General features: G+C 36.4%; 1 protein-coding gene across 1 annotated transcript in view; it reads right to left on the bottom strand.

Moving 5' to 3' along the window:
• The window catches only part of RELCH (RAB11 binding and LisH domain, coiled-coil and HEAT repeat containing), a gene marked incomplete at its 5' end in the record, with an annotated part of 86,566 nt that overhangs the window by 31,758 nt on the left and 29,649 nt on the right, over nucleotides 1-25,159 (bottom strand). Inside the window, 7 exon segments of the mRNA XM_082015327.1 lie at nucleotides 3,519-3,609; nucleotides 8,133-8,245; nucleotides 16,936-17,031; nucleotides 17,435-17,510; nucleotides 21,954-22,262; nucleotides 24,274-24,365; nucleotides 24,458-24,661. Coding sequence (XP_081871453.1) covers nucleotides 3,519-3,609; nucleotides 8,133-8,245; nucleotides 16,936-17,031; nucleotides 17,435-17,510; nucleotides 21,954-22,262; nucleotides 24,274-24,365; nucleotides 24,458-24,661 — 981 coding nt within the window.

The following is a 25,159-nucleotide window of genomic DNA, read 5'->3' as shown; positions in this document are numbered from 1 at the left end:
GGCCACTCTGCCTAACCTCAGCTCCTGGGAAGATGTTGGAGCAATTAATCCTGGAAAGCATTTCCAAATGTACGAAGGACAAGAAGGTAGCTGGGAATAGCCAGCGTGTGTTCATATAGGAAAAAACATGCATGACCAACCTAATAGCTTTCCAAGGTGACTGGCTCAGTGAACAAGGGGAGACCAGTGAATATTGTTTATCTTGACTTCAGCAAGACTTTTGATACTGTTTCCCATAACATCCTCATTCACAAACTGATGAAGTCTGGGTTAGGTAAGGACAGTGAGGTGGACAGAAAACTGGCTGAACTAATCACAGGCTCAAAATGCTGCAGCTGGGGGCTAGTCCCCAGTGGCATACCACAAGGAGTGATTCTGGGGCCAACAACAAAGATGTATAACATCTTCATTAATGACCTGGATGGCAAATTAGAATGCGCCTCAACAGGTATGCAGATGACACAAAACTGGAAGGAGTGGTTGATATACCCAGATGGGTATACTCCCATTCAGGGGCACCTAACATGCTGGAGAAAAGGGCAGACAAGACTCTTATGAAGTTTAAGGAAGGGAAGTGCGAAGTCCTGAACCTGAGCAGAAATAATTCCCATGCACCAGGGCAGAATGGGGGCCAATTGGCTGGAAAGCAGCTTAGGACCTGAAGGGCCTGACAAATACCAAGCTGAGCCAGCAGTGCACTCCTTGCAGCAAGGAAGAACAATGGTATCCTGGGCAACACTAGGATAAATCAGCAGCAGCAGGTAAGGAAAGTGATTATCCCTCTTTACTCAGCACTCGTGAGACCACATCTGGAGTGCTGTGTACAGTTCTGGGCTTCCCAGCTAGAGAAACAAAGACATATTGGAGCAAGTCCAGCAGAGAGACATGAAGATGATTAAGAGATACGAGTATCTGATACATGGGGGAGGCTGAGAGAGCTGGGATTGCTCGGTATTAAGAAGAGAGCGCTCAGGAGGGATCTTAGCCATGTGTAAAAATATCTGTACCTATCTGCAGAGAGGTGAAAAACACAGAGGTGCCAAATGAAAGGACAAGAGGAAATGGACACAAATTGAAATATAGGAAATTCTGTTTTACTGGGAGAGTGGCAAGACCTTAGAACATGTTGCCCAGAGATGTTATGAGCCTCCATCCTTGGACATATTAAAAATCAGACTGGACTTAGTCTTGAGCAACCTGCTCTAGTTGACTCTGTTTTAAGCAGGGAGCTTGGACTACAATATGTTCAGAGGTCCCTTCCACCCTCAGCCATTCTGTGATTCTCTCAATTCTACTGGCTTAGGAGAAACTACAGATGAAGACATAGTAATACATCAACTTTGGACAACTTCTTACCCCGACTATATTTCCACAGCACACTAAACAATGGTACCTGACCACTGATATACTACTCATGTCTTCAACTTTCTCACTGTTCTGATCACTAAGAACTCTCTCAAGAATGAACTGTGGCAAAGATCACTGGAAAGAGACTCAAATGAACAAATCATGAGCCTCAGAGCTAAACTGAAGTCTCAAGCATGGGAGAACGTTCTTTGAGTGTGTCTATCATTATTTTGCATTCATTCATCAGTAGGGCATCTATTTTTTGGAAGTATGAAGATTTCATAGATGAGAAACATTATGGGCATGCAACAGGCTGCTTTAATACCTATAGTATCTTTGACTTATGTGCTATCTTTCCCTTCTGGTGCTCTGCCTACCTGAGGGAAACAGCAAAGACTAGTTTCAACTGGTTCAGGTGGACTGGCAAGGCAATACAAATATCACCCCTGATATTACAAGACATGCTGACACGCTGGAGGGGAAAAAAAGACCCAAATTTCCACAAGGTTTGTGTTCAGGGAAGATTACTAGCCCTTGGAAACTTAAACATAACTGTGAAATGCTTATTATAATTTATTTTTCTTTTATCTTTATAAGCAGTAGTACAATTTTAGAAGCCAATTAACTGGTCGCTAGTTCTGAGGGAACTTTCAGCATTCACACAGCCTTGATCTAAACTCAGATGAGCCAGCTACCAAATTCTATATGAGGAGCTGCAAAAAGCAGGTAGAAAGATCTCAAAGACTAGCCTGATAACTCTAAGCTCCAGAATGTGTGGATGAAAATGATGAATGTTCTGAGGGCCTAGTCCTTTGCATCTGTAAATAGATTTTGGTTGGAGACCAACTGCATGAACACTTTCATCATTAAAGCATCCGAGAGAAGGTAAAAGTGTATTTTTTAGTTCCTTCTACAAACTCAGTCTTGCAACAATGAGATTCAGCTGGTATTTTGCTGGAGAAAATAATGACCTGGTTTCAGTACTGCAAACAAAGTCTGGCAAACCGCATTAAATAAATGCATGATGACATATGGCTTGGCAGCCTGATATGCTATGCTGTACTGTTATAGTTGGACTGGTTTCTCTTTTGCATCAGCAATTAGCAAGAAACTGGTATGATGAAGATGTGTTCCTACTGAGGTGAGACTTTTTCAAACACTTCAAATTTCATGAGAAGGACTAAGAAAAGATGAGGTTTATGTTGTGCTCAACTTCTATTGCCATGGGTATTTCATTTAATCAATATATACATCAGTCACATATAAGCACAAATGCTGCATGCCATACGTACATCTACTGTCAGAAAGCATTAAGACTATTAAAGCTTGGACTTTATTGTGAAACACAGATGGCTGAGTTATGCAAGAAGCAGTAGACAATTATCAGACCAGAAAGACTGTGCCATCAAAGCAAGGATTACCACTCTGTCATGGCTTAGTTATTCACTGTCTTTTAGGCAATGGTGAACTCCTTTCTCTTCATTAAGGTAGGAAAATACCATGCATTTTCACCTGAAGTCACATTCTTCTGTTTCTATGCCTCAGATGAAAGTGTAAGAGCATTTCAGTTTGGTTGTTCAGTTATTTCTATTAATTTAGAACATCTGTGGAAAAGGTTACTGTGATTCTAGAAGCCACATGTACACTTCAGGCTGATCTTACAGGTGTAAAATCATGCTCATCAACAGGAAAGTTATTTCTGACTATTTAAATTCTTAAACAGAATATTAAAGATCAAACTAGCTCAAGTGTGGACATTGCTCCAGAAACTTATTACAATATAAAAATCAGCAAATGAAATCTTTGAATGAAAATTATTTTCCCACAGTCTGGAAATTACAGTACAAATACAAAAGCACCTACCTGGAAATAGGTTACACAACACTGACGATGAACATGTGCATATCTACATTTCAATACAACAAAAATATGTAGGTATATGCAAGTAACTAGAATCTCCAGAAAGTCTTTGACAAATTTGCTGCTTCTGAGTTCTTTTTATGTTATATAAAAGTATATACAATGAGGACAAAGAGCATCTTTCTGAAAAATACTTTGAACTGCCACTCATTGAAAAATAAAATCAAAACAACCTTCCCCTCAAACAAATAAAACTCAACATTTATGAAGCTTAAACTAAGTTTCTAGCATAAAGCACAAAATAATGGTACCTGTTCCCAACACTGTGGTAAAAGCTCAGCTTCTACACGTGTTGGTCCAACGTGTCGGGCAAACGCCACACACCCAGTCAGTATCATCTGTCTGGAAACATAAATTTAAAGCTTTAATCTGTTTATAAAGTAAAGTTCTATAATACATAGAATATATTCTTTAAGTTAGGAAAGCAGGTGCTGTCAGGCAACAGGTAATTGTCTACAGTCAAAATTTCACACCATACATGCTGACTTGAAGGTTAAATGTTAAAATGAAAGCCACTATCTTGTTTTCTATTTAATATGCCTTTTCCAGAAACTTGCAGATCCCAAACTCCATGAACCAGAGCCTGAGAATCTCTGATTTGGAAATCTCTGATTTCTTAACGTCTGAGATTGGGAATCTCTGACTAAATCTCTCATTTAATTCTTATTACTGAATAATATGTCTCATCATGCAGTAAAAAGATCTAAATGACTTAATGCTATCATACCATCAGTATTTTAGTCAAGTATACATATTGCTTTTATTTAGAAGCATTCATGAGATTTAATGATATTTGTTCAAAACAAGTAACTTAATCCTTTCATGAAATGCTTTCGTAACATTCCAAGATACAAGTTACTGTCTTCTCTCCCAAAATACTGGACTTTACTCGTCAGAAATCTTCTAAAGCCCATTAGAGAAGGAAAGCAATAATCAGCCAGTAGTATCTATGATCACCCGAGTCATCTGTATTTATATTCTTGTGTTTTTTAACTTTCCTCAAAGTTTGCAAGAAATCATTGTTGTTCCGTCAATTTCATAAGCAGACATGTATTTAAAATTTCAGTAAAATTGTACTTGACTGTAATTTGTAAAATTTTAACTTTTATTTAATGAGTATTTATCTTGCTAAGAATTTTTACTATTTTTCCTGTTAATAGGATTGGAATGATACCAACTTTACATGCAATTCACCAGTTCTATTTACTTTTAAAGCCTACATCAACACTTAAATAACTAGTTTCAAACGATAACGCACGGGTATGAGAGACTCATTTTATCACCTCCACAGTAAGATTAGGACACCACTGAGAATTTGTTCATTGTTTCTTTGTGGAAAGTAAGCCAGACTGAATTTGTTACCGTTTTACTGTCATGTTTAAAGTCCTAAATATTTACTGCAGCTAATAGTATGCCCTTAAGGTTGAAAGGCAGAGATTCTGCTGGTTATTTCTTAACCAGTTATATAATATACTCCATCAAAGAGATACTCATTTGCTTTCAGAAACTTTTCAAGAAATGGTCTATTAATTTTTTTTTTTTCCCCAGCATTCTTTTGGCCAGCCATCAGAGCAAGCTCTTTGGTTTCTCTATTGCGGTGGTGTTTTTTCTCCTCTCTACCACATACAGAGAACTAGACCTTTGATCAAGATAAAAGCTTGGGGAAAAATGCAATGGTTAGATAAGACTCAAGAAATCAACAGCTGATATGCGATAGCAATATGGAGACAAAAGCCTGTGGTAATTCTGAGTTCTACAACAAACAAAATAGTTATTCAAGTGTCTGTCCTTGGTTCTACACAAGCTGAAACTAATCGCAGAACCAGACAATAGGATATACTTTTATAGGATATTAGAAAAGAAAGAAGCAGAACACAGTAATCACTTGAAATCTTCTGCATTTGAAATGGGGAAACCCAAAATATGTATTTATTTTTTTTAAATTAAACCATCTCAAGAAAGTCCCATGAAATCTCCAAATTAAGTCTGATTTTCTTACTTTATAGGCAAGACAAAAAGAACTTTAAGATATTGCAAAAATATTAAAAAATAATGTTTTAAGTATTTTACTGTAATCATCTTACAACAGTTGGTATTTCAAGGGAAGGAAAGGTTGGAAGGATCTCAACAACAGGTCATTGAAGCAAAAAACATTAACACTAGGCTGTTGCAAAAATTGCAGTTTAGGCTGGATATGGGGAGAAACTTCTACTTATTGTCATAATCATCTCTCGTTAACAAGATGCTGGGAACACTTTCCTTTCCAGGTTATGCACATATGATCACGTAGGCAGGAATGTAAAAGCAAATCAGTACGATTCAGCAGAGCACTAGTTTGCTTCATCAGTACAGAAACCAAGGTGAAATCAAGAATCAGACTAGAGGAACAAGGCAGAAGTTAAGAGTAGAACAGATATAATTTAACACTCCTAAACTCTTTCTAGAGGTTTTAAAAAGTGACTGCATGCACTGGTAAGCAATTCAATCTTTTATTACACAGTTCAAGGCTCTTCTATCACTCCTAAATGTTGTATTAAAAACTAACTTACTAGAGTTTTCCTTAATATGTAAGCAAGTTATGTGTGTTCTGTAAGAGGTAGTATCATATGACCAATGAAAAGTCATATTAGATAGACTAAACTTAATGTATTTTAACTTCTTTTCATTAAGAGTGCTGCTTCTGGGTACCTTAACTTGGAAATCTTCAAGAGTCCACATTTTGAACTATGTTTTAATCTTGTCCTAAAGACCCCAACATTAGTCATGGCTCCTTAGCTTCCAAAACCAACATAATTGTCCAAAAAGAAGTTAACACATATTTGTTCCTTTGCAGAAGAGAATTTGATAGACATTTTGAAAAGTTGAAGAGTACGTTAGTAAGCAAAGTCTTGAGGATAAAAGTGGCCTTGTTAAATATAATGTAAAAGATATTGCATATACAATATAAATATATTGTACAAGACAATGAAAATATGCTATATCTGCATGCACCAAAAAGCCTCTCACATGGGCAAGAAGTATAATACAGGCTTTCCGCATAATTGTTTATGTACTTTACAAGGTCAAATATTTAAAATAAATGACTAGCTTTAATGGGTTGATTATTAGAAATGCAATGTCACATTTCGGTTTCTTGCCTTTAGCAAATTAAAAAAGTCAAGTTGTTATAATTTTCTACTTTAATGTATAATGTAGGCCTGTACCATAAAGCTGAAGGTAACCAAATAACATGTGAGATAATTAATACCATTGCTCTGGTGACTAAACCTGAATGTCTTTGCTTATTTCATATTACACAAAACTGCTAAAATATTATTTAAACTTATCTAAACAAAACAGGCATGCATAATACACTTCCATACAAATATGTAAGTATAAAATACCAACTGAAATGCTGAATAAGTATTTTCTGTCTATCTAATTTGTATTCAGAATCTCTTTATTTGATGGAATTTTACTTATTCTTCAGTCAGATATTATGGCAAGTTTAAAGGAGATTATGATTTTAATGTGTGTAAATGTATACTATGTATATACATGTTTTGTCCTGGAGGTCATAGCAGAATATTATTCTCAAATTTCCGATGAAAGTTAGTTACTTTTAGATATAAATCTCTAACTCACAAAAAAAGAATGAACAACTTCAAGGAAAAAGACACATCTAACTGCAGCTAAACAGGCATATGAAAAATCCTGTGACAAATTAACTACAAGAGACTACAAGCAAGATGTAACTTCCTTCCCCCCTCAACCACAAAATAATTTGAGCTTTACAATCTGCATGGGACATTCAAAACATTTTAGATAATGGTAGATTTTCCAGAAGCAGATTTCTAATGAATCTGAAGCAGAACAAGGACTGCATCTTTTTGTAATTTCAGTCTGCATGGTGCCACTGTGCTACAAGTTGCTTTTATTTATTTATGCATTTTTTGTCTCCAAAGCCATCTCTTTCACTTGTACCTCATCTCCAAATCTTACCATGGGAACAATTTAGGAATATACCAGAACAATTCCATTTCAGAGAATCTTCAAAAGAAATGCTTTTCACCTATCTCATAAAGCCTATTTTGTCTGAAGACAGAATAGAGCAACAATAGATAAGAGATGCTTTACATAACATCTCTAATGAAAATAATAGAAGACCTACAGATCAAATATGAAAAATCTTTCCACAGTTAGAGAAGGAAACATACCAGCTAGGATACTGTCTTTCAACCTTAAGGATATTCTCATCAAGATCGGTAAAAAGTCAATCAGATTTCCTGAGTACCAAGGAAGAACTCAGTTTGTAAAACAAAATAAAAAGTATACTTTGTTTAAAGTCTTAACCAAAATTAAAAAAAGCTCTTAACACTTGTCAGAACTGAATCACTGCTTCAGTCTTCTGAATTTTTTATTGCTACCTTAGTACTGAACCATAAGGAGGAAGAGTACTATTTTCTCATGCTATTTCCCCCAACTAAACATGGTATTTAACTTACAAACATATAGATCACTAAGATACAATAAAACAGCGGTTTAAAAAAGCTGGTTTGATTTCTCTATCAAACATTGCTAAGAATTATGATTTTAAAGCTCATTTTAACAAAGTGTTTCAGTTCATCTTTAAATAAAAAAGGAACTGAAATGTTACACTGCAGCTTATCAAGCACATTCTTACATTTCCGTAGCTAGAAAGTGCAGGTCATGGAAATGGAGACTCCCGAAGTCCAGATAAATTTGTCAACATTACACCAGTAAAACATTAACTTAAGTGAAACTTGGTTAAAATCATCCAATAATATCCAGTTTCTATCAGTTCTGCTTCTTTGGCAAAGAAACAAAGTTTCTTCTTGTCCCGCAACACACAAACGCAAACACACCTTTGCTCATCATCTGGTCGTTTGATCAAATTGAACAGTATGTGTAGAAGCTGATCTCTCTCTTTAGGTTCAGGATGGAGGCAGGCTGTGCACAGTATGAGTGGGATCAATTCCTAAAAAGTTGTGGGTAGGGGAAAACCAAACAAAGTAAAAACGCTTTGGGCATATATTCATTAATGGCAAAAGAAACTAAGAAGATAAATCTAGCTACATAACATCAAAACAGTTAGAGAAGATGCTTTAAAGTCTTTATTTCTTATTAAATGACCTGAAAAAAGTGAAGGTCTACAAAAGTTAGATTTATTTTCCTGCTAGGAAAGATCAGGGGAGAACCAGCACATAAAAGAAAACGCTCTGCAAAGATTACAATTAACATATGCAGATCACCTATAACCAGGACAATCATAGTTTAAATTTTCTTCACTGCCTACTGAACTGAAGCAAGCTCCACAGACATGTATGGAACAAAGATCCTGTGGAAAAAGCTATTTCTGATGCCATGGAGTTAAAGATTAAAATTTCCAATTAAGCATGCACACAGTTTTGTGCACAAGTTTGAATAAGCACTGAGAAACATACATTGGTAAAGGTGACTGCAGACAGATATCCTCCACTTTCTGTTGACTGAAAACTGATTTTTTTAAAGGTTTGTTGGGGTTTTTTCCCAATAAATAGGCAATAGCTGAAGCTGAATTTTCTTTTTAGAGCAATTCAGTTCTCTTAAGGAACAAATTACCAAGAAAATACTGTCTAAAACATTAACTGAAAGAAATATATAAGGCTGTTCACAATAGTGAAGACCTCCTTCTTTCTAAATATGCCTTCAAAGCTCATGGTATTCATTCCCAGAAGAAACAAATGTTTCTAAAACATGGACTGGAAGTCCCTTTTCTTGACCTTGTTGATGTGAGCCTTTACTCCAACTGAATTTGGAAGCCACACAACTTCTAGGTGATTTAGTATCGTAGGGACAGAAACGTCACACTGAGATGTTGGAGGAAAAGAACAAGACAAACCTAGATGCCTGCAGGGAAAACACAGGCAAGTAATCTGGAGACTTCCTCTCCTACCTGCCACATACTTTTGAGCCACTTTCAACAGACAAGCTTTTTGTGAATTAACAAGCCATGACAAGCAAATAGCAGTGGGAAACACTTCTGAAGTAACTAGGAAAAATCACACAAAACCTGGAAAAAAAATCTATAGTTACTTGCAGGGAGGTGACAACTTCTTCTTGCAGACATTCAAAGTGACCTATTAATGATGTTCTTGAGAATAAGCGTTTAAACAAGGTGGATGTGTGGAAAATTAAAGACACTCTCACTGCCCAACTTATATTTTCCTAAATAGCAAATGCTATGTTTATTTTAAACACAGAACAATACTCTATTTCAGAGCATCGCCTAAGCTAGTCAATTCCTGATAGGCTTTTGTTTTCATTTTACAGGAATTCTTCTCAGTATGCCATCTCTCCCCCCTGAATTTGACCAAGACACATCCTAAAATGTATTTTAACATCCTGGAAGGTATTTTGGCAATATTTAACCCAACGATGCATTACGGAATTTCTGATGAGACAGAGGAACGAATGTGGAAATATCCTACGCACCACTTCAAAAATCTGAAAGTACAGTAAGAGAAATGAGAAATAAGTTTGAACAGTTTGGACATTTCTATTTCTCCATATTTTGAAGTGAACCAGTTCTTCGGTTTGTTTTTAAGTAAGTGTAGCACAATTCAAAATAATATGAATTGAAAACACGTGTTACAGAAACTTTGCAAATTATATAGCACAAAGAGCTAAATAACGTTCTTCAGTTGAAAGCTCCTTTCCCTCTAGAATCTGCATGTTAGACTTTATTCTTTGTGTACTTAACATTCAGTTTTTGCCCATTTAAAGTTCTGAGAAGGCAGGGGGCTTAACCTATTTACCTTTTTTTTGTACTTCACAGGAGCATTTTCTTTCCTGCAAACACTGTTTTAACTCAAAAACATTTGAAAAAAAAATTATAAAAATAAAAAAACCACTGCTACACTAAATACTGGTACTTACACTTTAAGCTAAGATCTTTTAAAAAGGAAACCAGATTGCAATTTGTAGACACAGAACATAATTACTAACTTCACCGTAAAGAATATAGCTTATGGAAAAACCCTTACATCAAAAAACCCTGTGTTACTTTACTGAGATCTAACTTTCTGAAATCTACCCTAAGTTCACATTATCCAACTGCTCTTGCAATTATTCTTAAGTACTCCTTATAAAGAATTATTTTAAAAAGACCACATGAAATGGTATATAAAAGTTTTTATGGTCTGCGATTTATGTTAAAACCACCACACTGACTTCACTTTCCTGGTATGTTTGAGTACCTACTCAAAAATCTCAACTGCTCACTCAGAACTACTGCTAGATTTCAAAATAGTGCCATGAGCTTTATTTATATTTTTTTAAAGCTTCTTTTCATATTTAAGGAAGTTAAAAAAGTTGTCTTTTTCCAGCTGAGCCTGTACAAAAGGAAAACACCTCCAAATATTCACCTGCGTACTACTACTTTGTGTGTGAAAGGCTAATGAGTAACCTAACACCATTGAAATGGGGCAGATACAAGGCTGGTTCTTTACCTTGCAGAAAGCTGGTTATTATAGCTGACGGAATTAGCTGTATTTTCTTGTCCATTGGTCACATTCTTTCATGCATACTATGGGAGAAGAGAGTGTTCTCTGCATCGCTGCATCAGTGCTTCTACAGCTCCTTCTATTAAGGGGAGTGGAGAAACAGTAAGAAGTCTTTAACAGTGTTTTATGTGTTCCCTACAGACTTAACGGACAGGAAGGCAAAGCTGGAGGTGAAAGGGACTTTCTGTGGGACAAGAAGAACAAAGCTGCTCTCACAGATAGACAAAACAGTTCAAGTGAAGTCTCCCTAAGACTTCAAAGGGGACAGATTCTTCTTGGGATATTCAGGATGATTAACAAAACCCAACCTACAGGCTCATTCGTGTAGAGCTCATTCCTTCCTGTTGCTAAGGGCCATGACTTAGATGTAGATTTGTTTCATCAATCTCAGACTTTTCATTCTCAAAACCGGCAGAGAAGTGCTGTAGAAAGTGGTACATTTTCCAATAAGACACAACAATATTAGCATTTGGCTGTTTAAATTCAAGATGAAAGTTCATAACATTGTTATGGAGACTGTATATAATTATTAATAATCAAGGAGAGGAATTCCAGTGCTATTTGAAACACTGCCTTTCTTGGGAAGGAATACCACTTGTGCTGACAGTCATAAAGCAAGAACATAAATTTCAAAAAAAGCAACAACGTTCCTCTATTTAATTTGGGACCTTCCTAAATGTCCTGTTCATCCCCAAGTCCCTCTTTTCCCTTTTGCCTCTGACTTGGGAAAACTGACTAGTTCGTGTTGGTGTTAGTCAACAATACCAGGGGGAGTGACTTTAAGAACTGCAATACTGTTTACCCATTAGATGCCAAGCAGACTGCCATTATAACATTGTCAGCACTTGCAACTTGATGAAATAAAACATCATGTGTCAGAGGCCTCACCTCCACTACTGAAAAGGCAAGTTCATATCTGAAGCAGTTTATATCTGTGAGCTACCCAGAGGGAGAATAGAGAGAAAAAAGTTACTTTGTTTTTACTGTGCGATAAGCTACATATAGGTAAAGGATGGACAAGGCTATGAAGCTGACCTGATGCGTTGCACAGGAGAGCTGAAACAGCCTGTCTTCTCCCTGTTCTACTTCTGCGTCACTGTCCATGTAGGTCTCTCCAAAGAAAAACTCACTTTTTTTTTTTTTACCACAGTACTTTTGCACAGCTTCTCCCTCTTATACTAACATGTTCTGCTATCTTTGAACAGGATTCACTAATCGACTGATTCAAGTTCTCAATAAAAGCAACACTTAGACAGGCATATGGAGCAGCTCTTTATTATGGTCAAAAGAAGGTGGCTTTTTACTGGTAACTGGTATCACCTCAACTACATGCAAAACAGTTCCTCCTACATATTAAAAGTATTAAAAAAAAGTATTTGGGTTTTTTAAATGCATCCTAGAGGAAGCATTTGTCTATTTTGCTGACAATTTTCTTACAAGGCAGCGAGCAATTTTCTATGTTGTTGCCTTCATGTAATTTTTCTTTTGTTCAGCGTTCTGACAGAAGACTTCTACATCTTCATTTCTCTCGCTAATATCTTTTTGTTAGTGTTCATAAAAAATAATTATCTCAAAGGATACATTTAATTAGTGTTAAATGTCACAACTGGTTACTTAGGTTAGGATAGTCATCTTTGTTATTATTTCAAATATTAATCTAATAATATGGCAAACGTAATAACTTAATATATAAATCAGGATTAGAGGACAATGTTTGTGTTCAGCATTCTGACAAAAGTCTTCTACATCCCCATTTCTCTCACTAATGTCTTTTTGTTAGCGTTCATAAAAAAGTTCAGAATTCATCCTTTCAATTTTAAAATGAAAAAATATTTAATCATAGGATTAATACATGACTCAGAACTTTGTAAAACTCATCTTATTAATATTAAAATTACAACTCTAATTACATTTCATGGGATGAGACTATTATTCCAGGATCCAAATTAAGCCTCTTTTAGATCCCAAAGGGATGCTTTTACAAACGAATCAATGCAGATATGGGTCTGAAAAAACCTTTGTACTTCTTTGTTTATATCCACTGTTTATTTGGAAACCTGCATATAAAAATACTGATAAAACTAGTAACAACTGGCTACTCGATTCACAAACATTAAATTCAACTCCTTGCATCCATGAATTATGTTATGGTTAAAGAAATGGTGTTGAAAGACATCAGTTTTCAGACTAGAGATGAAAAGGATATTCTATGAGATTGAGCTATTTCATTCTAAGAAAACTACACTAGCCCCTCATATCCAGAGGGAGGAAATAAAGGACTTAAATTAAAAAATGGTTAAATCTCTCTTGTGTGTGTGTGTGTGGGGGGGGGAACACCCTCCCCCCCCCCCCCCCAAAAAACCAATACCCTACGTAAACCAGAAAAGAACCAGCAAACAGGCTGCGGTCAACAGTAACCCTGTTTTTCGGAAACACAATCTATAGAAACCTATCACAATCTAAGTTTTATGGAGTAACAGAAAGTATCTGAATTGTTCATTTAATTTTTTCTATTCTCCCTTATTCTATAAAATAGAAACAGTCATTTAGAAGATACTGATGGCTGACAATTTTCATGCCCAGGAACTCATATTTATATACCTTTATCCATATCCAACCAGAATGACATCTGCTTGACACAGCCACCTGCAACAGTCACTTAAATATACTGCCAGGCTCTGACGCAGCATTCTTTTACACTTTTTAACAAAACCAGTATTTTATGGCTTTTAAAACATAAGACTGAGCTGAAAATCTCTAGTAAGATATTCAGCTCTACTGTGTTTTAAGAGACAGCTACCTACAACAAAATGCCAGAGAATGAAAGTGCCTCGGTGATGTCTACATGTAGTGACTACATGTTAATATGAACAACTTCAAATCTACAGCATCACTTCTCCTAGCAGAGTCAAGAATGGCACCCATTCAGAGTTTGCAGATTCAGCATCATCTTTGATTCAACTTGACAAATAAATAAAAGCAAAACTCTGTTCCTAACATACTGAACTCTATATAAATAACAGTTTCTTAGCATAAAAATTTAGTGGTGCACATTTAGTAAACCATTACAATCAGGATTTTGCTAAGTTTGTATAATGGAAATAAAAGTTACAGAAACTAACCCTGGAATAAAAGGTGAGATGAAAGGTATAAATAATTAAGGGAAATTGTTTCTTGATTAAGAACATGAGTAACAAGATGCTGATATTAAGCCAAAAAGTTTAATCTTGCCCAAAACCCACTAAAAGACTCCATACAGCAGAGCGTGGAAGTTGTACATACAAACAAACTTACTCTTGTTACCTGACAAAAAGATACTGATTTTGACATCTTACAAGGGATGAGTAATCAGTATTGCACTGATTAGTTACGGCAAAAAATTTAAAAGATTGGCTAAACTGTAATTATGGAAAAAGCAAGGGAATCTTTTTATGGTACACCTCTTGACAAATAGGAAGTGACTGATTTTAATTTTTTTTTTTGATCTTAAATGTGCTTTAGTTTTAAAGGGTAAACACACATTTCAGGGAGCAGACTCCAATGCAGATGAAGTTTTATGAACTTTTACAGCAAGAAGCCGTATCAGCAGCTGCATACCCAGCCAAAGGGATTTTTTTGAAGAATAGGTTTTTAGCGTTTTGTTACTTTTCATTCCAATTACTATTTGGCTTGCAGCGTCCTCTTTCTTTGTGAGTGCATTCACATCCAAATCTAAACATTGACATACATGTTTCCGAGCAGTTAGGATAAACTAGACACTTGGGACAAACCCAAATTTAAATTTATATGGTGATATATGGAATTTTAATTACTATGAATTGCTGTCAGGCAATTATCCTCTATTACGCATTGCTGATTTTACCTGGTTGAACTGCTCTTTTAGAGACAAGTAAAATGATCTCCTCAGCCACCTTACTCAATACAGTATTTTTCCTTCTTTCTTATATTCCATGGGAACCTAAACTACAGACACTGAAGAACAATTAAAGCTCCACCAATACACAAAAATAAAATAAGTAATTTCAGAAATGCATCAGACATTCTTACACTATCTGGTTGCTCAGATGACAACTGTAATATTTACTGGACCATTTATTACCAAGTCAGGCAGGCTGCTACTGACATTAAAAGGGTTAAAAGCATTGGTGAAATGGCTTCTGAATCTCTGGTAAAGGACAATACCTACTGAGGGATTGTCAACCTCCTCAAACCCAGCTTCTTCAAAATGCAAATGTATAGTGCAACATTTTCAGCTTAATATTTTGCAACCAGTTTCCACACGATGGATGCTTAAAGAACAAAGATACGTACTTTAGGAAGCCATCATAAAATTATGCTTAATCCACCGACAGCCTAAGATCTTAAATACCACCACTGTATCTTTTCAGAGCAGACTGGTGATCACTCTGCATTATAACCTGAATGTTTTATGTATCTTTCTCAAATTAGTGATCTTTTGGTTTGTTTTTACACCAGTTCTCTTTAAAATTGTGCTAAGACTCTCTCATGATAAGGTTGTTTTTGGACAAGACCCAAAGTTGTACCTTGTTGAAGAGAGCCTGTTCTTAGGTTAGCTTTTAGTAATACTGTTATTAACAAATACTAACAGATGGTCTACCCAAGTTTTCCTTCAAATTCCATGACTACACCTGAAAGAACATTACAATAGTTATAGAAACAGGTGGTAACTGAGAAAACTTATTTTTAAAGCAAATTTAAATTCTCAGAACATTTAGCATCCCATGCAATCCAGTTACACAATTCTCACTTGCGGATTTTCAATCAAACTGAAACAGATGATTCATTTACGGCAAAGATACATGTAACCAAATGTAACTTCAACTGTAAAACAAAGTAAGTAGCAAAGAGCCTAAAAGGTCACAAAAGTATTAAATGCATTACACAAATTACGCTACAAGCTGTGAAAAGAAGCCAAAATACCACATCCTGCCAAGCAGAGGGAAGGAAAGGAATAAATAAGAAAACAGAAATTGAGCACTGATCCAGGAACATCCACAGAATTATTCTTAAAGACTATTAACAGAACCATTTCTAGAGCACCCAGTTAACACCCATATCCCCTCAGGAAAAAAAAACCAACCAAACCTTTTATAAGGTTTGAGAGTTTCAAAACGTGGTACATTTAAAACTCACCATGTCAACTGCTGATAATTACTTGTATGTTATAAAATTTTAGATCACAGGATCAGTACAAATTTCTTCAGGATTTTTCAAAGCCTTAAAATTAATTTATGCAAAATGCACTATTAAGTCTACCATACTGTAGGTCACCACAACAAGGACTAAAACTTACTCAATAAGCAATGTGACTTCAAACCCTTTATTTCAGTGACAACTATAAGGCCATTGATTTTTTGTTTGATATATTTTCCTATTTGTATTTTTTACACATTTGTTAATGTGCAATATTTACAACACAGCAATACAAAACCAGTAGGGTTTTTTCCATCTTCAGTCACAGTCTTCCTTTTCTACACTATATAGTATGAATACTTATGCAAAACACCATCTTCATTTACATTAAAAATAAACATTACATTTTCATAATTTTATTCAGCTTCATGTTAAATTTAACGAAAAAGCACATAAGCAAGACTGCTAGTTTTCTTATGAAGGGGTGCTTTTGATGAACCTTATCTTGTCTGATACATGGAGCTTCTAGAAAAAGGTGGTAAAATATATTTTTTGCTGAAGTACATAGCACTGCAAAAGAACCTGAACGTTAATCCTTATTAAAACTGATAAATAAAATAAATGCAATGTAGTGTTTGAATTTATATCCATTGCTCTTTATAACACACATTAACCATGGTCTTCTCTAAGAGAAATTTTTGTGCTACCACAAACAGATGGACCTACAGAAACAGTAACTGTTTCGGAGAATGCTAATGGGTGCCTTAAGCAAAGGAAGAAATATTAGGATACCATGCAGGTTTACTGAACTCACCTGACAGAGGTGTAAAACCATTTTCTAGGAGCAGAGATGCATGCACGAAAGTAAGAACATGATTGCAAGTAACAGATTTTCATGAAATTTGACACATGTTCAAAATGAAGAAAGCATCCTGGTAAAAATAAGTAGTAAAATTTTGGGGTTTCTTACCTCTCGCTTTGCAAGCAGCACATTAGGAACAATATGAGGCAGGCAGCGTCCCAACATTAACATCACACTTTTTTCACTGTCTGCAATCCGAGATACCTAGAAAACCAAATTGTTTGTTTTTTTTTTTTTTTTAAATGAAGCACAGGAACAGTAAAACATCCTTTCAAAGGAATAGTAAGAATTGCAGCATGCTGATCACTTACCAGAAAACATTTCATTTACTCAAACATATTAGGCTGTAAGTTTTTGACCTGGCAAAAGTAACTTCAAAAGCATGAATCCACTTGTCGAGATTCAAAACTTCCCAGTAATTATGCATCTATCACTAGGTTTCATATTTAAGCTAGAATCTGAAAGCACATCCTTAAGTTTCATGCACATAAATTTCTCTCTCCATACATGTTAATGAGTCTTGTTTCAAAGCCATTATTGCTTGTTTAACTAGTGCTGCCATGCAGAATAAAAGGATCTTCTTGTTTATATCAACTGGGAAATATACCTCTGATCCCAAACGGCTGTCTGCTGACATCCGACAGAAAGACAGTAGTGCTTGATGGAAAGCTGGTGACAATTTCCTGAAACATCATCAAAAAGGGAGGGGGGGGAAAAAAAGCATATATCAGAAAGGTGACTCAACAAGTCCTTTCACTTTGGTTTAACCAGCTAGGTAAAATGACATTCAGAAAGCATGTTTTAAGTGAGGCATACTGCAGAAGTATTTCTTTAAAATTATCTTTGAGTTTTATGGTGTTTAATTTGTAGCAAAAAAAAAGTGGGTGTCCAAGTTAAGAAGTTACTTTTAGTTCCCCAAAATGCAACATCTTTCTAACTGCTGCACAGACAAAAATAGGACTAAAGCATGAAGAAAAGGAAGCTTTAGCAATGCAAGAGGAAACATACAATTATGCAAACTGGGGCAGGGAGGAGCGGAAATCACAAAACAGTATTTTTGCTCAATGCTCTGATTCTGCAAGTTGTGTAAAGGCATTTGAGTAGTCAGTCACTTACATGGTTCAGCATTAAGTAGAGATTGCTCAACTGCCACTTTGGAATCTAAACGTTTAGATTCCAAATGTATAGTGAGAGCCTCAAAAGCAACTTTAAATTGTTGCCTAATCCCTAACGTAGATGTGTATCTACAGAAGTGCTGCCTCATGGCCATGCTCAGCACCAGCCAACACAGCTAAGCTACTTAAAGCCTTAAGCATACACATAAAACCCTGATAAGAGTCTCAAAACAACCTTGTCCAAGGAGGATAATTTGGCAGAAATGTTCTCAGAAAACAATTACTGGACTGACCTTTACATAAAACAGGCAAGTGTCAGAAGCAGCATCCTATTTTTTTCCCAGTAATGACAACTCCCTCTGCCTTATCCAAGGCCTGCATTTAGATGCTAATCTAACATTGCCCAATCCACTATGCCTAAAGAGGAAAAAAAGAACATTTCTCTTCTAAAAGATGCACAGACAGCATCTCGCCCTATATCATCATTTGATGTTTGAATCATCTAATGACACCAAAAACACTAATAAGAGAGGAGGCAATTCCTATGTCTTATGTGGAAAGTGGTATGACCTTTCAACTCTTAAAAATGTTATTGTGTGCACAAAATCCTACAAACATGCAGTTATGTGTATGGACATACATATTTTTATCTAATAGATTGAAACATCACACTGTTTATAGTAAGTACATCACCATTCACCTTTTTTTAACCAAAAAAGCCACATTAAGAATCTACGTTCCTACTTATAATTGTTTAAACTAGTCCAGGAGGATACAGATGAATGTACCAGAGTAGTTTTCCTCCTTCTGACTATTTACAAAATAGGATAAATAAGAATTTATGTTTATTACTTAAAGTCAAGCTTCTTTCTGGACAGTATGAGTTTGTAAAATATGGTTTAAATTCTAATGAAGTAAGTTTGTTTTAATTCCAATCAGCTTGGTTTTGTGCAAGGGTTCACTTTTTTAAAGTTACGAAATGACTCCGATGGTAGCAAGTTGTAAAGGGCCCCTGTGTAACAATGTTAGTCCTTATTCTGTAAAAGTATTTTTGCATGACAGCTTTACAGGCTCTACTCAAAGCTTTAAGGTTTTTTTACACGGGGAGAACAGGAACAAGCGTTGCAAAGCAGCAGCTTAACATTAGGAGAGTGGCAAGGCCTTGGCCAGCCCTTTGCCTGGATTGTCCTTCACCTCAGCATTTGTTCCGCAGAACACCAAATCCTTCCCCACTTGAAACCTTAATTAAAATCCTACATAAGAGCAAAGTTCTATCCCCATTTTGCAGAGACTGAAAACTAACTATGACAATATGTGACTGAACTTCCCTGTGGGTTAATTACCAGCAAGCTCTGGGCAGCATGGATCCCACTACTATTGCTGGTTACATTTAGAGTCAAGAAAGGTTCTCCTTGATGAAGTCTAGTAAAATCCTTGATGGCTATGCTGGACAAAAATGATGACAAACTCAGGCCTCTTGCACACAAGTCAGTGGAAAGTCTTTTCAAGGATGAACAGATGCCAGTAGTGAAGATGTTCAAATATAAGAAAGTACGATGAATAACAAAAACCACACAGTACTATTCTATTCCATGTAACACTGGGACAAAAGAGTCAATTTACTGAAAAAGTCAGGAGTGACTACTATATACAAAAAACACCTTGCATTTCGTGCAAATTACCAAACACCTGAGTTGAATAAATACATGTGGTGCTGTGTATTTAAACTGCTGCTAGTGCTTTCTACTGCAATCTGTTAGACAAGGCATTTTTCCAATGATGGCCGTGTCCTCATTTGCAGGCATGCATGCACAGATGCTCTGAGCGCAGTCACACAAAGCAGCTTCACTTGCTCTTCTATCCCCTCTTCCCATCTGGGCATGATTTATGCCAAGAATCCACTCCCTAGCTACAGTAGCAACAATCTTTCCTTTTGCGATAGTCTTAGTTTTTAATACCTCTTAATACATTCTGAATAAATTCTAGTAATTGTCTTCTACAAATAACCACCCCTGGACTGAAATAAATAAGTAACCGGCACTTCTACAGTGCTGCTTCTCCCACGGATCTCAAAATACTTAACAAAGAATATAATTCTTCATGGAAAAAAACCTACTGTATTATTACAAACCAAGTGCATAATCCAGGAAGAAAACTTCGTGATATGGATCTATAAAACACTATATCAAATATGGTTTCCTTTTACCGTTCACCAACATGTTAAGCCCGAAATTCACTACAAAGATAGTTACATTTTATGTGTTACATATTTTTGCAGTGAATAGCATCTGAGGGGACTTCTGAAGTTAACTCAATGGAGATTCAAGGCTTTATTCAACTATTTCTCAAATAAACCCACCTGCAGTGATATTTAAAAGAACTATGAGCAGCAAAACAAATTGTTTTTTTAGAGTCTGCTGTCATAAATGCCACTGGAGATACTCAGTTCCTTCTTCACTCAGCGATCTCATCCTATTTTGATACCCATCCTCACTATCCCCAAACCATCAATCTAATATTCATACATTTAATGCCTCCCAGCACTCCCAATCACTCTGAGCAAAAGGAAACTTGAAACAAGTCACAGATGAAAATAGACAGACAGGTTTATAGTAATCAATGTATGACAGCTGTAAGTTTTGATTATTACATAGTCTAGATATTCATCTAGGATATGAAAGAAATAAAAAAAAAAAATATCTGGAAAGCTTAAATGGAACCATTGCCAACTTTCCAGAAAAATCTAAGCCAAGGTTTACTTTCCTGTTAAACACTGGTCTATTCAACTAGAAGAGAAGAAAACTGTAGTAAGACTCTGAGGCACAGTATTCAGAAATCAGAAATCTTTCCCCCTGTTCTATCCTAAAGCCAAGATATCACTGAAAAAGTGCCCCTGTGTCTAGGAATCAGTGCAAGAAGTTCAGGAAATCCTGGGAAAACGGGATCCTTTGGGTTTGCAAGAAAAGTTAACTACTAGCAGGGGTAGCAATTCTTTTTTTTACTATTTCTTCTCTCCCCCCCCCCCCCCGCTTGCATTGATTTTCCATCTGCACAGAATATCACACAGAGATTTCTACTTGCTATTTTCCGATGGAAGATAATTTTAGAAACATATTACTGTATGAATACCACCAAAAGAATGCTAAGGGAACAGACAAAATTCAAAGCAGAATGTCTACCTGCTCCCCTAGGAATATCAACAGTAAGACCAAAAGGTGAGCTATTTGGGCATCTTTGTCCACAATGGTAATTTTAGAAGTTGTACATACCCTCATGAAGTTTGTGGTCCATGTTACTTCTGATGGATACACAGTGGTTTATCTAGTACTTAATGAACATGTTACTTCCCCTCTTGGCTGTAATGTTTAAAAGGCATTGTGTAGTTTGGAGAGGCTTTCTCAAGAACAGACAGACGAACTCAGTCTCCACATAGTAACACAACATGAATACCCTATTTTTTTTTAACATAATCACAGTTACCAGTGAAGACTTGCCCCAAATTCAAAGCTCAAAAAGCAGAACGTCATCAGATACCCTTTCTGATTATTTAAAAAAATTCATACAGCTCTCTCAGATACTCTAAGAGAGTTATGCACATCTACATAGGAAAAGTAAAAAATTTCCCAACCACTCTTCAAACAGAACAGAAAAGATTTCATTATGAAATTAAAATTTAAGAAAGAACAGAAACACCCTGTCTTCCTCTTCACCATTTTAGGTTTTTTTTGTTGTTGCAAGGAACAGGACTGGTTTTAGAAACAAGTAGGAGGTGAAAAGAAACCCTTAAGTTTAATACTAAAAATGTACATTTGTCAAATGTACTCCTTCCTAAAAAGATGAGGAACAATATGAAAATATCAGCACTGTACCCTAAAGGTATGTTAAGTCTTTAATTTGCATTCAAAACACTAATGATCTAGGAATTCTGCAGAATTTTACGGTTAGAAAAATACCTATCCACTTTACGAGAATTTTTAATTAAAGCATTCCAGTTTAAAACTTGTAACTAACCTATTAGGTTTATCGAAGTGGACTGCGGCTTTAGTTGGTGGAACACAAGAGGACAGTTTCTCTGTTTCTTTACATGGCATAGAATTTAGTGTATCATCTTTAGAAGTCCTTGAATCCACTTCAGCTGATAAAGAAAGGCTTGTTTCCTCAGTGCTTCCATGTTTATCGTCATTCTCAGAGCTCTTGATATCCAAGTACCGTCCATTGTCCTCTGAGGCTGAGAGAGGCACTTGGTTTAAAGAAGGATGGGGAGCTACACCATAAACTGTTGACACAGCAAAGTTTTCATTCTTGAGAAAATCTATTTCACTAAAAAAGGAAAAGCAAAGAATTAAATACTTTTGTAGTTTTCATGACAACACTGTTGGTTGGAATTACAAGACTGAAACACAGAAATAAGGACAACATACTGAAGAGCTCCCTCTTCAACTCCTGTATGTTCAAAAATTCCTTTAATAGAAATAACTTATACCACACAAACTGTTCAAATGAGCACTGATTTAACAGAGTTCTTTAGTCAATAATTAGTAGTAGGAAAAATGTTGCACTTGGAGTGAGTGAATCAATGAAATAAGTGAATAACAATAGTTACTCACATTATGCTTCTGGTTGAAATCTGAGTACTGAGACACAAATTGTCACAAGACAGAACTCTATCTGGGATGCAAAACTTAAAATACCATAGTGGTGAAATAATATATACTGTCCCATCTGGCTTTGAAATGGTAACTATGCAAGTTAATAAAGCCAATTCAAAGTCATGCATTTGCCCCTATGATGTATTGGTGTATCTCTTAAGAGGAATTGCGAAAGGGGTCAAATCCAGTTCACAGCCAATTACAAGCAGTGTTCCCCAGCGCTCAGTTTTGGGGCTTATCTTGTTTAACATCTTTATTGATGATCTGGATGAAGGGATTGAGTGCTCCCTCAGTAAGTTTGCAGATGACACCAAGTTGTGGGGGAGTGTTGATCTGCTGCAGGGTAAGAGGGCTCTGCAGAGGGATCTGGACAGGCTGGATCGATGGGCTGAGGTCAACTGTGTGAGGTTTAATAAGGCCAAGTGCCGGGTCCTGCACTTGAGTCACAACAACCCCATGCAACGCTACAGGCTTGGGAAGGAGTGGCTGGAGAGCTCTGGAAAAGGACCTGGGGGTGCTGGTTGACAGCCAGCTGAATATGAGCCGGCAGTGTGCTCAGGTGGCCAAGAAGGCCAACAGCGTCCTGGCCTGTACCAGAAATAGTGTGACCAACAGGAGTAGGGAAGTGATTGTACCTCTGTACTCGGCACTGGTGAGGCCACACCTCAAATACTGTGTTCAGTTCTGGGCTCCTCACTGCAAGAAGGATGCTGAGGTGCTGGAGCGTGTCCAGAGAAGGGCAACGAAGCTGGTGAGGGGTCTGGAGCACAAGTCTTATGAGGAGCAGCTGAGGGAACTGGGCTTTTTCAGTCTGGAGAAGAGGAGGCTGGGGGGAGACCTTATCGCTCTCTACAACTACCTGAAAGGGGGTTGTGGTGAAGTGGGTGTTGGTCTCTTCTCCCAACTAACTAGTGATAGGACGAGAGGAAATGGCCTCAAGTTGCACCAGGGGACATTTAGACTGGATACTAGGAAAAATTTCTTCAACGAGAGAATGGTCAAGCATTGGCACAGGCTTCCCAGGGAGGTGGTGAAGTCACCATCACTGGAAGTGTTCAAAAAATGTGTGGACGTGGCGCTTTGGGACATGGTTTAGGGGGCATGGTGGTGTTAACGGTTGGACTTGATGATCTCGAAGGTCCTTTCCAACCTTAATGATTCTGTGATTCTGTGAACGGTATCTTATAGCTTACATAGCCATATGTTTTGATCAAACAAAGTATCTTTTTTTGTTATTAAAGATACTGTCCTTGCTAGTAGTCTTGCTCTGTAGAAAGAAAAACTGTGTTGAAATAAGTTATTAAAACAAATATTGTCCTAACAGTGTTTGCAAGCTGTACACACCATAGTACTAAGAAGTAAAATAAACTGACTAAAGACAAAAACTACACAAAAGACATAAGAACTGATTCTGTTTTCAAAGAACAAAGAAGTTGCATTGAAAGAAGAAAATCAATTAAAAAATTAAATTACGCCGGTAATAAAAGCGAAATAGTCTGACTGAAGTCTCTTTCTTTTTCTAAATCAAATACCAGGTATTAAAAAGGAAAGACTGCCCTGCTCTGAAGAACTCCTAGTAATTTTATAAGTGTTAAGTTGTATGTTTTCATGTATGTGCAAGAAAAACATTGAGAAGTTATTCCAACATTTACCAGCAGTTGAGCAGATTGATAAGTACATACCTCTCAAGTCTTTGGATTTGTTCCATCAAAGACCATTTCTCACCATTTAACACACTAATTTGATCTTCTAATTTTTGCACTATTAAACATTGCTAAATACAAGACAGAAACAAAAGAGTTTAGTACAATAAAAGTTAAGTAGTACTGCAAACAGCTGAAACATATCTTCTGTACAATCTCTTACTTCTATTGACTGTGGTGTTGTTTCAAATACAGGTACGCTCCCAAGTATAGGAGTTGCAGCCTCTAACTCATCATCTTCTACACCAACTGATACATCCACCACATCTCTCGCAGTAACATGATGGTTTCCAAAGTCACGATAGAGTTGTAACAGGTCAGGAGGTTTTGGAATGTTCAATCCTACATCATCCCAAAGTTCAAAATCCTTCAAAGGAATAAGAGAAACTAAAGCATACAATATACTTCCTTTTAGTTTTGCCTTCCTCATTTGACCACAAGTCCTAGAACAGCAAAATAATCATGTCAAGATTGCATTGGAGTAAAGGATATGAAAGCTTAAATCAGATAGCAAGAAACAAAAGTAGAAAAAGGATCCATTGCATGACCCAAAGCAGTTTCACCCTAAAGGCAGCTCTAGGTAATGTACTAAAGAGAGATCTTCCAAAAACACACAGATCACAATTTATTTTCTTCCTAAGATGTGAACACTTTTTAGAATCAGATAGAATGTTGATAAAATTCTAGCAGAATCCCGTGCAGTTGACAGAAGGCTTTCTACTGATAAGGGTATCATTTTGTTCCCATCTCATTCACAAAGTACAGGTGTCATTTCCAGAAACAGACAGTCAAATGGCTCTGTAGATGACCGACATTTTCTCAGTGAAATTTGGACATAACTATTAATTGTGTAGAGGTATAAACA

The sequence above is a fragment of the Phaethon aethereus genome, assembly GCF_964289735.1.
Source record: "Phaethon aethereus genome assembly, chromosome: 2".
NCBI lineage: Eukaryota > Metazoa > Chordata > Aves > Phaethontiformes > Phaethontidae > Phaethon > Phaethon aethereus.
Note: the sequence above shows the minus strand (reverse complement) of the source record. Positions and strands in the feature narration are given on the sequence as shown.